The sequence below is a fragment of the Sparus aurata genome, chromosome 2 (assembly GCF_900880675.1).
Source record: "Sparus aurata chromosome 2, fSpaAur1.1, whole genome shotgun sequence".
In the NCBI taxonomy this organism is placed as follows: Eukaryota; Metazoa; Chordata; class Actinopteri; order Spariformes; family Sparidae; genus Sparus; species Sparus aurata.
The window spans coordinates 5,009,969-5,023,395 of NC_044188.1; the positions used below are offsets into that span (position 1 = coordinate 5,009,969).

At 46.1% G+C, this 13,427-nt stretch overlaps 1 protein-coding gene across 5 annotated transcripts in view; it reads right to left on the reverse strand.

The window, feature by feature from the left end:
- aplp2 (amyloid beta (A4) precursor-like protein 2) overlaps positions 1-13,427 on the reverse strand; it is a 60,024-nt gene that overhangs the window by 27,877 nt on the left and 18,720 nt on the right. For all 5 annotated transcript variants that reach the window (XM_030406225.1, XM_030406218.1, XM_030406213.1 and 2 more), the window contains exons 2-3: positions 4,062-4,235; positions 2,170-2,299 (exon numbers count right to left, since the gene is read on the reverse strand). In XM_030406225.1, coding sequence (XP_030262085.1) covers positions 2,170-2,299; positions 4,062-4,235 — 304 coding nt within the window. The remainder of the gene's footprint in view (positions 1-2,169; positions 2,300-4,061; positions 4,236-13,427) is intronic.

Below are 13,427 nucleotides of genomic sequence, written 5' to 3' on the forward strand. Positions count from 1 at the left end.
CCTGAAAACAGCAACTGAAGTTAAAGAAGCTCTCCACGTACAAAGCTACAGACGTTAAATGTGAACTTGCCTACATGCTTTTGCCCTTTTTCAGCCAACATCCGGGTTAACACATCTGCTGCTGACTGTTTTTACCATTCCCGACATAATAAATAAATGAAAAAACCCTCTAAAATAATCCTCTGCTGTTCGACAAAGACATCATGCTGCACGGGGATTAAAGTGCCATGGAACAAAAATCTCATTCATTTGCGGAGTCATTGTTTGAGGACAGGAAACACGGACGGATTGTGGCTCCTGCGACCGAGCCTTTACGTGGATAGATGGGACGCAGCACATCCCACATCTCTCTCTCTTCTTTTTTTTTTTTCCTTTCTTTCCTTCCCGCTTGCATTATTCATATAAACCTATTAACGTGACATGACTGCTGGCCTGGCCTTTTTAATCACATCCTTCAAACCCATAGCCCCCTCTCTCTCCCTTTGGTCTTCTTTTTTTGATTCCACTATAATTAATGTGCGCGGATGAATATGAGGCAAAAAAGAAAAAGAAAAAGAGAATTGATGTTCGTTTCCGTAGAACGCGACGCGACATCGCAAATAATTAATAATTCAGAATCACTCTTCGTCGCACAAGATGTGACGGAGACGACGGGCAAATAATGGGCTGCGGAGGTGAGGCGCGGTGAGGTGGCAGAGGCACGCCGTGGCGCGTAGCATACGATCAGAGCCCGACAATTAAGCCCCCTAACATGCTCCATTACATAATTAAGCAGAAGCCCTCTCCATCGCCTCCTCCTAGCCAACACCTTATGTTTATCTCTCCTCCTCCATCTGTCTCCTCTGTTCTCCCAGTTCACACTCCTCATTTGCAAACCCAGCAGAGCAGCGGAGAGAAAGGCCCGCGTAATTTGACGGGGCAGGAGAGCGCGGACCTTTAACGGCGATGGCAAGAAAAAACGCGCGAGAACAAGCAAACGAAGCTATTCAATTATTTCAGCGGAGGTAATGGGATTGTTTTAATTAAATGGCAGTCATGGCACTGTTGCTGAATCGTAATGAGGGGGTCTTAGGGTTGCTGATGGATGCAGCAGCCGGCCACGGCGAAGACAGGAGGACAGAGGCCATGAGACGTGGCAGGTATTTAGAGGGAAGCAGCTTCTGGATGTTAAATGAGAGCAAACCGGGGGGATTTTGGAGACTGATTGCGCATGTGAAGCTCTCTCATCTGTATTCCAGTCTCGGCCACCGAGTGGCCACTCCAGTTGTGGTGTTTGCTGTCCCATGAATTTCCCAAAAGCCTCCTCTTTGCGTTTGCCAAAAATTCTCTTGAATGGTAGCCCATTTCACAGTCCGGTGGAACTGCTAATAGCTTTTTTTCATCCCGGAAAGCGGCACAACTCAATCAGCAAGAGGTTTTTCGGACAGAGGAAGGGTGCCGGGAAGTGTTTGCAGCACAGAGGAAGATGTTTTTTTCCCTTCCTGACATAGCTTTACAAGTACAGAGAGGGAACCTTGTTTCAGAACTCTATTTCTCTGTTACTGCAATCCTCAGAGGCAGCAGGAGTGTGCCGTGTTCTTGTAAGTTAGGGAACACGGAGGCCTGAAGAGTCTGAGGCTCTTTCTGACATTTAATAAACGAGAATATAGCCGTGTTGCCACTGCTGATTACAGTGATGCTGCGGGAGACAGAGGAGGCAGAGAGGTGTGTATGACAGCGCGGGCGAATGGAGAAATGGGGAGTAATAAAGCAGGCCTCCTCGCAGACCTCCCTCTCGCTGACCCTGTGTGTCTGTGTGAGTTTATGGCCGGCCGTCTGAGGGGGGAAATAAGATTGTGCTTTATTGCTCAACAAGCCTCCCCAGCAATAATAGCATCCCCCTCTCCGCCATCCGTTCTGAGAGACATTAGCTCCCATCCAGCGAGGATCTGCTCAATCTGCAGCTCAAGGCCAGGATTAGTCAACTGAATCAGGCTCCAATATTGCTCTATGTCATCTCTGCCTGTGGCTAAGATGTATTGTAATCTCTTCTTCCTTTACGCTGAACTGAGGGCCAGTATAGATGAGGGTGGGCGATGGATGTCACCTGATATGAGGGACCACTCACGGTCCTCTAAGTGGTTTTCCCCCAGCCCTTGAACTACTTATTAGTGTGCTGCACAAGCTTACCTAAGCATTTGTAAGGCACCACGATGTGGGCATGTCCTTTGCACACCTTCTTCTCCTTCTTGCACCAGTTCTCGATGCGAATCGGCTGGTTGGCCTCCACCACATTTGTGATTTGGAGCTCAGGATACATCTGTCGGAGGAAGAGGAAGAAGAAGCAGAGAATATATGAAATAATGAGAGGTGTTTTCTATGTGTGTGTGTGTGTGTGCGAGAGAGGGAAGGTATGATAAGTGGCGCTTCGATGGGATCCTTTAATCCACACTTTATACTCTCGAGATGCCATCTGCTCAGCCATGAAAGAGCGCGCAATTTACGCTTTCCCACAAATGCCATCAAAATGTCATCAATAAATGCAACTGAAGCTTGTACGGAAGGCTGCTTGAAAATATACAGCCGCGCTTTTTCCCGTGGACGGCTGCATAATAAACCATGACAGTAATACCGGCAGCCTCTCGGGTTTGAAGATATAGAAGGAGGGAAAAGTAAATAAGAGCGAGGGTATCCGTATCGTTGAGAAACACGTCCTTTTGTTGCAGAGGAAGTTAGAGAAAATGACAGTCACCGGGTTCGCTAATTGAAACGCCACTCGCTATATTCTTTCATGAGCGGCTCAATAGTCTCTTTAATGACAAATCACAGTGAAAATTAACCTTTGTACAGCTCACTAACTTGATTTAACCTATTCTCACCTCGTACACTTCAACATATTTACCTTGTAATATTATTCAACTCTGAACTGAACTATAAAGCTACTCGGCTAAACCGAACAAACCGGGTATAATCTTCGGTTTAATCCAGGATGGTGATGCAGAATTTGCTTTTAAAAGAAATGAACGACATTTTGAGAAATATGTTCATTCACTTTCCTCCTCAGCGAGTCAGAAGTTTGAGGCCACTCTTACATCTGCTCGTTACATGCTAAGCTACTGCTAGTTAGCTTAGCTTAGCACAAAAACAGGTGAAAACAGCTAGCATACCCTCATTTAAAGATAACAAAATACACATCTTATCTCGTTAAAACTACAGCTGCTTAAATGTAATTAATGTGACGACATCGACAAACAATGTTGCTCTGATGCTTGAAAGTCTACCTCACAAACCTGAACTAACTTTTGCTTGTTTAGTTAGAAACTTCCCCATCAATGATTTATGGAAGTAATATCCGCCTTTGCCAAGGAGAGGAGGCATGACAGAAACAGTTTGAAAACCACTGATTCAATCTGTAGCTTCATATCTATCTTATAGACATGAAAGTGGTTTTTGTCTCCTCGTCTGAATCCTGAAAGTGAATAAGCGTTTTCCCGAAACATCAAACTATTCTTTCAAGTTCATTCTAAGCAACTACAATAACAACATACCCTGTGTGCAGCAAAAAGCAAACACAGCCATAGCAAATGAGCCGAATAATTCCATAAAATTATATTTAAATAAAGGAAATTACCTATTCAACGTCAACAAAACCTTTGTCACATCGAACTCATAGATGAACATTAAAGATGGATGATGGCACCTCCACTTTCAGTTCTCTCTCAAGTAATTTAATGTGTCCCTTTTACACAGGCTCTTCAATTTGTTAATGTTGTGCAGTAATTCTGAAAAGGTACAAAGACAGAATGAGGGGCCATTGTTGTTCCACCTCTGAGCGAGCAGCGGGATATGGGGAGTAAAAGCTTGTTAACGTGTCATGTGTGCAACTTACCACCAGGGATTTAAAAAGAAGCAACAACAAAAAAAAGAAAGAAAAAAAGCTGATGGAATGAAGGTCCTTCGGTGCAAACGTACTGAGGGATTTTGTGTAAAAAGGACTATTGATTGTCGCCGTGTTGACAACCCACTTTGTTTCCAACTGACTTTGGTGCTTGAATTTCTCCAAGTGTGTCACAGTGACTCACCTCCTGGCAGTACTGCAGCACACCCTCTTTGGTTCCTACGCAGCTCTTGGTTCCGGATGGGTCGGGCTCCCAACGGCCGGTCTGAATGTTGACGTGCATGTTGAGCTTTCCGCAGAACATCGCCACCTGTGGCTCGGCCACGGCGAACCCCGTGCCTGCATTGGCTGCTAGCGCCTGCAGAAAGACAAAGAGAAAGAGAGAGATGAGGGTTAAAGCCATCAGTCATTACAGCGCCCATTAAAGCTGGGGAGTATTGTGGCCGACAGACTTGAGACACGGTCTGCCCACTCGCTTTCTCTCATAAACTTCGTTATGAGCCCGACACAGGAGCCTGCTGTGAAGTCTGAACACATGAGGCAGATTCGACTGCAATGGATAACTGAACTAACTAGATGTGATGAAGCGACATCAGAGCGGCTGTCAACGCTCGGCTGCTACTGCGAATCAGTGCGGAGGCAAATTAAATGCACCTCGGGAATGTTTGGCAAAGATGATGGTTAAACGAGTAGGGGTTTGATTGGATTTGTGCACAAGTTTTTTTTGTTTTTTTTATTTGCTCGGATGCCCATTGAGTGACTGAGAGGCTGCACACAGAGAGCAAGAGAGAAGAAAATGACTGCAGTCCGTCATGCCTCACAAACCAGGACATTCCTGTCTGAGGGCAGAGCTTCGCTCATCCGGGCCTCCCGGGACCAAACTCTTTCGTCAAAGGATGGATCATTTATCCTCCCAAGTAAACACTGATGCTTCCTGAGCCCCTATCACATAAGAGCGCCAACATAAATGATGCAATTAAAAGATGTGTAGAGAGATAACGCAGAATTTGTTAAAGAAATATTCTATGCCTTCCTACCAGAATACCTGATCTTTGTAAGCCCTCTAGCTCTATGATCACGAGAGGAAATCTGCTCTCCCTCCCTCCTGTTGTCCTTCCTGCCATCTTTTACTGAACCCTGCGGTTCCTCCATCGGCAAGCAGGAAATAGGAACACCCACTCTGCCCGTCCTTCACTCAAAATAACTTTATACCACTCACTCCAGAAAATGGACACCAACTGTCCCCGAACGACTTGTGTAATCGGCTTCCACGCGATTGCCTTTCAGATGACACGGTGTACCGCTAGCATCAGTCAGCTCATCAGCGCCTCATTGAGACAATAAGTCACGGCCCGCTAACGCTCGCCTGATGCCGGGGGTGTCACAGCACGGGAAACTCTAATGAATCAGAGAGGCGATGTTGGCTCTGCATGCCAAAACGTCCTAAAACACACACTGGGGAGCCTCCAGACAGGAAGTGGAACGGAACTGATCCGCTCTTGATTGTCATAATGTCATCAGGCTGAGTAAACAGGCTTCAGCCCCAGAAAGAGATCAAGGGAATGAGCGGAGCGCTTGTCGGACTCGGATGTCTGACCGTTCGCCGGGTCCCTCGGCTTTGAGGAGACGTACGCAGAGGTGTCCTCTGCAGCGCAACAGCCCGAAGGAGAAAACAGCTGAAGAGGGAGACTTGAGTAGCAGCGTGTTAGACAAAGCTCTCTCGTCTAATTCTGCGCAGGCTCCCGGGCTGATAATGGGCGCAGAACAGAGTAGAGTGAGGACAAAACAAGTGCTGTGTAATCAGCAGTTGGCTGTGGCGTGTGATGGGCTGCAGAGCCAGCCAGAGCTGAGTCTGCTGCACGCATACACCAACACACATAAACTGAATACAGCTTCAGCCGTACACACACACATGCATACACTCAGCACAACAAACAAAACACGTTCGTTCGGCCGCACCGGCACGATTTGGAGGCTCAACATCCTTATATTCAACCTCATTTCCCCTCCATCTCCACATCTTTGTCCTGCTCCTCCACTCCTCCCTTTCTCTCTCTGCACCATCACTGGCTTGTTTGCTCTCCTCCCTCTTATTCCTCCCTCTCATTCCTTTGTGAGATTGGCTCGTGGTGTATGAGAAGCAAAGAGGTGGGGTGGAAATGAGGGAAGCAGAGACGCACATTAGGGAGGCAGTGATAGCCCGACCAAAATGACACTCTGCGGCGGTGGAAAAGACAAATGTTCGGGCCTTCTCGACGCCCCTATCGCTCCACATGTGTGATAAAAGTCTCGTCATTGTGCCATGACGGCTGTGGAGGCAGAGCGTAGGTTTATACCACTGCCTTAAATCTGCAGTCACATGCCTGTAAGAGACCTGCACAAAGAGAGGAGACAAGGGGGGGCAGCAGAGAGCACAAGAAGTGGTGCAGAAGAAGAAATCTGTGTCGTCTTTGGTCTCATCGCCTGCAAACATCTGAACCAGAAGGATGACTGGCATCAGGAGGACAGACCGGACAGGCAGTTCTGCCTACTGTGATTTTCTTAAAACACAAACTACTGTAGGAGAAATAATCAACTTTCTCAATCAAGAGTTGAGGTCTTATTTTTGAAAACCAGAACTCTTACTTCGTCGTGACTCAGCCTCGGAGAGCCGTGACTCAGAAATGTATTCTAAGACCAGCCGAGCACACAGCTGAAGTGTCGTCGTCACAATTTCTTTTTACATCACCCGCGACCAATTTGTTACATCAACCGGCGAAGGTCAGCGAAATGGAATCGGAAGAAGGAAAAATGAGAGGAGGCAGAAGTCGTCCGACGAGTTACAGGCAGGAGTTTTGGTCTTGTTTTTTTGCGTTTGTGATTTGATGTAACTGAACTTCTGCTTTAAAAGGTCACATGAAATAACTCTTGACAGTGATTTGCTTCTGCGGCTTCTCGTGATTCCACATGAAGCAGAAGCTCGGGGGGCAGGACTCCGTGCCAAAAGTGACTTCATTTTAAAGTTCAAAGTGGTGAAAACAAAGAGTACAAAATTGATACTGGCGGCAGGGCCTGGAGCATCGCCTGCCTTCAGATTCAGTTAATTGATCGAACGCTGCAATGTTCTTCTTACTTTTAGGTTACGGGCATTAAGTTCACAACGACTTTGCAAATAAACAATATTAATCAGACGGAATTTTGTTTTTATTTCCATCTGACGCAGCGTCCAAACCTTTTTGGAACCAGGGTTGTGACTTCTGGTGCATAAAGCTGCTGGTGATGTTAATGCGGATGCCAACCAACACCCAGATACACACTTTGAGGCTTATGCAACCGCCGGGGGGAAATTTACCCCGCTAGACCTGAAGGTTTTATAAGACGGGAAGGGTTAGATGAATCGCCCTGAGCTACGGCTGGCTTACATATTACTAACTGGGATCAGGATGAGTCATCACAACCTTTTTGACAGGTTACGGGAAGAGAAAAAATAAGCGTGGGTGGAAAAATACACAAAAATGCATCTTTTTTTAAATTCATCTGACAGAGAAAAAGACGAGATTATAGAGTATGTTCATTTCATTTCTCTTGTTTGTGTTGATGTTGATGTTGAGCTGTATCAAAATATGTCTGCACAATATTTCCTCAATTAACCGATAAGATGTTTGCTCTATTTAAATGTCATAAAAGTGTTCGTAAAAGCACGAGATGATGTCCTCAAATGTCTTGTTTTGTCCACAACCCAAAGATATCTAGTTCACTGTTACAGACGAGAACAGAAAACTGAAAATAATCACATTCAAGTCGCTAAAATCAGAGAATTCTGACTTCTGTCCTTCAAAAAAATGGTCGAAATATTTGGCGATCAATTAGATAGTTGACTGATCGACTGATCGTTGCAGCTCCATTGCACTGGCTGATTGATTTGCCTCGTTTCTTTGGATACTGACGGATGGAAAAGCTCTGGTCGTGGTCTTGAATCTGTCACCGATGGACACAAACTCTCAGCTCCTAGAAATAAACGCCGCCACACCTAACAAGCGTCACTCATCAAGCATCCATCTCTCATTACTGACTCACCGTGAGATGTTATTTCATGTGTAAGTGTGAACACCTGCTGCAATGTGGAGGCTTTAGTCAGGGAGATAAAAGAGGGAGCGAGGGAGTGGAGGACAGGGAAAAAAGGGAGAGGCAAGCGAGACGAGGAGCAGCTCAGGCAAATCGAGGTAAATAGACAACGGCAGCAGGGAACGTGTGCCGATTGGCTTACGTCCCGGCTTGACATATTATCCTCAAACGAGCGCAGACTGTAATGCAATAAAGAACGGCGTGAGCGCGGGAGAGACGGGCCCGCCACCACAGACGCTTGTCAAAAGCTGTGTGGGCTGAGGATCATTTAGCTCGTTTTCGCTCTTTACAGCAAACACACACACGCACACACGCACCAGTCTGTCGCTGCCTTCCCAGTCTGCCTCCAGCACGCAAACACGTTTTATTGGCCTGCTCTGCGTTCCCGGCCAAGTTTCGCATAAAACAAGCTGAGGCACGACGGCGCTCATCGCGAAATAACGCATGGAACCTCGTGCGCACACAAACAAACACTCCTTCTTTTCTGTCCTCGTAACGGATAAATATACCTTATGAGTCTGGATCTCTAATGAGCAACACACACACACACACACACTAGCGGTAAATCTGTCTGGAAAACATTTTCCGGTCACACTCAAAGCATGGGAGTTATGTTATTTTAAGTTTGAGCTTTTTACGGTTTCAATTACACCGTCAATCATTTCCTTATGCATATATATATATACACACACACACAACTTGTTTTTTATTGTTGCAACCTTCGCAGTGTCACACTTCTCTCTGAAACAGTTAAACACAGACACATGAGAGAGTAAGGTTTGAGTCTTTTGCAGCATTATTTCCCAGAGACTATCTTGCCGTGTGATTGACAGGCAGCAGATTGTAAACAAACGCACAGCTGCGGTGAAATAACGATAAATCAGAGACTCTGCGACAAAAACCAGATTCGAGCTTTACATTTAATGTGATAGATTATCTGGCTCAGGCAATTCTTTAGTCGGTGGAAGCAGTTTTTGTTGTGCTGTGCGAGAATAAAAGAGAGCGAACGGGCTGTCCTAAATGTTCTGAGAAGGAGGAAATGAAGCCTGATACCCTAAACAATGCTGAGTGTACGCAGACACCAGCAGGAATAATAGAAAAAAGGGAAAGTGCGTCCAAGTCCGCAGGCACAAACTTTACAAACAGGTAGTATTCCTTAATGAGGTTTTAGAAAAACCCTCCCGGGACCGGTACGGGTCAGTTATTACATGACCTACCACACAGCGTCTGGGCAAGATCCAAAGGAGCTAATCCAATCTGTGTGTGTGTGTGTGTGTGTGGTCTCAGGTCAACCACTCAGGGCAGCATTTTTCAGCAAGCGTGTGAGCTCAGGACACACACCGAGAGGATAGCGGGGAAATAAATAAACGAGAGTCATAATGCTCAACTCTCCGGGGGTGTGAGGCTTCGCAATGATCCTCCGGTACAAGCAGGGACTTTTTAACTTTAAGGCAGTCAAAACAAACCATACAGAAATTCCCCCGTTAGCACTCTAATGAACAGGTTAGCCCTGCTGACATTTCTGACAAACACAATTTCTCCCAAATTGCCTGCGCTGCATACAGAAAACGGCTCCTCCCGTCAACTAGCCTATAAACCGCGCAGGCCTCGCCGGGCGGTGGCAACTCGTCTAATTTTGGCAGGTATGGTGGAGCCGTCGTCGCAGTCTGGGCCTTATAAAAAAAGCGGCTCCGGAACCGAGGCGCACGTGGGTTCCCAGATTGCTTAGTGTCCATGTGACTGTGCAGAGAAAATACTCGGCATCGTTAATCCACCTAATCCTTCCCTGTGGTGACTTAATACTTAAACAAGATAGGCACTGGTGAGAGGGCAACACACACACACACACTCACACACACACACACACACACACTCACACTCACATGTACAGGATAAATAATCTATATGTATACGGACATAAAGTCAATATTGACTTCTGTTTCCTTATTGCTTCCAATCAAAAAGCCTGTGTGCGTACGAGGAAACAGCGTTTACTGCAATTACTGCGAACACGTCGAGGGGAACAATTACAGCATTTATATTCCGCTGTTAGTCCGACACGTGCTCCTGCTGTGCGTTTGGTGTTTGTTGCCTCTGTAACAACTGAATTTCCCTGTGGAGTAGTTTAAAAATTACATAACTACATACACTATCGAATGCCCCGCGAAACAAATCAACTATAATGTGTATGAAGAGGTAATCGATAAAGGAATACTACAGCCAAAACATGAAAACATCTCCCGGATACTTCTGGGTGTTTTCAACTCTTCTGAAATGAAGGATTGCGACATTTTTTAGATCTGTAATAACACAATTCCTGTAAGTATACAGTGCTTCCACAGGAAATGGGGCTAAGTGAATAAAACGGATGGACTTTTGTGTTACTGTTTCTCAGGTTAAAGACTTCAGAAGGCAATTTATCTCAAGCTGCATTCACTGATTGCAATTATGCTGCCACTGCAAAGAAATATCTTCAGTATCCATGCTGTCATTTTCAAAGCACAGGACCTGATTGCGGTTCACTTTGTGGCACGGACCCGAATCTCTGAAACAAAACACAACGATCTGTACGTGCAGATCTGAACTGCAGGCGAGCATTAAAGCTCTGATCAAGTCTCGCTTATTCAGATTAGGAGCTCAATGGGAGTAAGACGACCTCGTTAAGATGTTTACACGAGCCGACAGCGTTAGAGCCGAGTGAGAATTACAATGCAAAAGATATAATGCAACGTGTTATGGTGCTGACAGGTCATTTACACGCAAGAAAGGCAGATTTGATGACCTAAAGGGCGGCGGAATTTCTTTTATTCTGACAGGGCGGCAATGGTAAGTCCTTCAAAATAAAATTGTGATGAGTGATTAATTGTTTATGTCATTTTTTTGCTGGTTCCAGCGTCTCAAATGTGAGGATTTGCAGCTTTTCTCTGCCAGAATAAAAGAGTCTTTGGGTTTTTTGACTGATGGCTGGACAAAATAAGCCATTTTTAAGATGTCACTTTGGGCTCTGGGAAGTTGTGACGAGGATTTTTTGATGCGAATATACACAATACTTCATTTATAACCCTTTATCTATCAACATCCACACACACACACACACACGCCAAATGAAGCTGTGTGTCATTGTTGTGATTCCTCCCGGTGGTGAAGCCGTGGGAAGGCCAGGCTCTGATTCACCAACACCATCACTACACACAAACAGTTCAGCAGCAGTAGATAGCAGATGAGGTTGGGGGGGTGGAGGCCATTCTGCAACAGGGGGACAGCGACATTTTCCTACTGACCAAACACCTCCACCACCTCCCAATCCTCCAAAGGGCAGACGGTGAAAACAGACTAATAAAAAGGAAGAAAAGGTGTCATGTTCTTCGACTGCGACTCAAAAGGGCAACCCCTCACTGCAATGCAAATGAGCCCCTGTGTCTCTGTGAAATGGCCTTTTGTCTTCAACATCTGAAGTGTCCCAAGTCTACTCTGGAATTGCCCTATGAGTCACCGCTCCAAGCCCACGGCGTGAAAAACACCCCCGCCGTTTGGGAAACAGTGGCGTCCAGTCAGTTCCACTTTGCTTCCAAAGAAAAAAAATGACCCAAAGCTGCTAAGTTTACAGTTTCAAGCGAATTCTGTGTGGCATCCTTCTTCCTCTTTACAGAGGCGTCACTCGCTTTCCGCTTCTTCTTGTAAATCTGTGAGCAATCTTTCTTTGTTCCCATATCAGATGTTTTCATGCAGTTTCAACACACATAAGTTGTGTGAGAACTTACCAAAACGCATTCAAGGAAACCATGAGATTAGTTTGTAAGCTTGTGTGTGTGTGTTTGCTGTGTTTGTTGGGAGTCTGAAGCGACAGAGAGACGCTCCGGAAAAAGCAGAACATCATGTTTCTGTTCTCTGGGCGGTCACCTCCGCGAGGCTCATTAACCTCCCATCATTCACAGCCAGACGGGCCGGACAGGAGAGGGAAGTACGCCGTTCCTTCTGGCCCCGGACTGTCACAGGGGAGTGGAAAAACACCGCACACCCAACGCCCACCATGACAGATAATGGCACGGCCATGACACGCCGGTACCAGCCCCGGTTCAGACGGTTAAGCCTATTTGTAATCCTTTCCGCTCAACCTGTGCTTGATTGAACATGCCTTTGTTATTAAGACTGTGTGGAGCTGTACCAATGTGTGAAACACTGGAAATACCATTGACACAGCCATGTCCTATATTTCCTTTCAGGTCTCCCGCCAACTAAAAAAAAATATTCAGGATGGGGGGGGGAAAAGGAGGCAGGAGGAGTTCAAAGTGAAGTGTGTGAGATTGGTGGTCTGCGTTTAGATTAACGTCCTGCGATGAGAAAATATCTGACGCAACTCAGGCAGAAATGTTCACGGACGCGGTGATGAAGTTTTATTCACGCTTAATCGCGTCGTCATTTCCTCGCTCTCTGCGACAGGCGACCGAATTAAACGCACCATTGATAAAATTACAGATTAATCTCGCTTTGAACACTGATGAAATCATTTGGGAAAGTGTCAGAACACAATAAGCAGCCAAATACAAAACAAAGGCGTCGTCACTTTTGGACACTTTAATGTAAAAAATATGACACTGCATCTTTAAATCCCGTCTAAATCTCTTTGATTCTCGTCTCAAACAGGGTTTTGGCGTTGGAATCCACCCTTGCTTGTGAAAGCAAACAGAGCAGGGTTGTGCGTTAACTGCAAAAGTGAATCACATCCAGTTGTGTGGTAATTATTTACCGGTGTTAATATTCTACATGTTCCACCTTGAAATGCACTTGACTAATAGTTTCCAAGAGACGCTATGATTGAGCTGCAACTTGATCTCACCGAGCGCCACCCTGCCGTCGCCGACGCTCGGTGGAGGGCGATGAACAGAAGCGAGACATGTTCGTAATTAAGCTCCGGCTAAAAGATGTGTGGCGGCTCGCCGGTTGCAGGGTAACAGTTTGCGGTGATTGAGTGGCACAGGTCTGCCTGTGTGTCAGGGGGAGATAACATGGCCTCTCTCCAGCTTTACAGCCAACAGACGTGAATGACGACTTGTTCAAATGGCCCATCACTATGGAAACCTTCTACAAAAGCATCCCAGCTATTCACACAGAGGAACATTGAGGCTGCAGAAGAAAAAAAAAGAGGCAGAGGGGAAGAGAGAGAGAGAGGGAGAGAGAAGGGGGGAGAAGAGAGAAACAGATTGAAGAAGTGGAGCAGGGAGGAGGAGGGAAGAGGAACGCAGGGAGATGGATAATCAGAAGCTCGCAGCGACAGAGCGAGAGGACAGGAAGGAGAAAAAAAAAGAGGGGGGGGGGGAGATTCGATAAAGAGGAAAAAATAATGGAGAAAGAGGGAACGAGGCCACAGTTGTGAGAGACTGGCATATGAGACGGTGTGGCAGAGAGGCAGAGGAGATGGGAGGCGTACCGACGAAGGCTGTGTGAG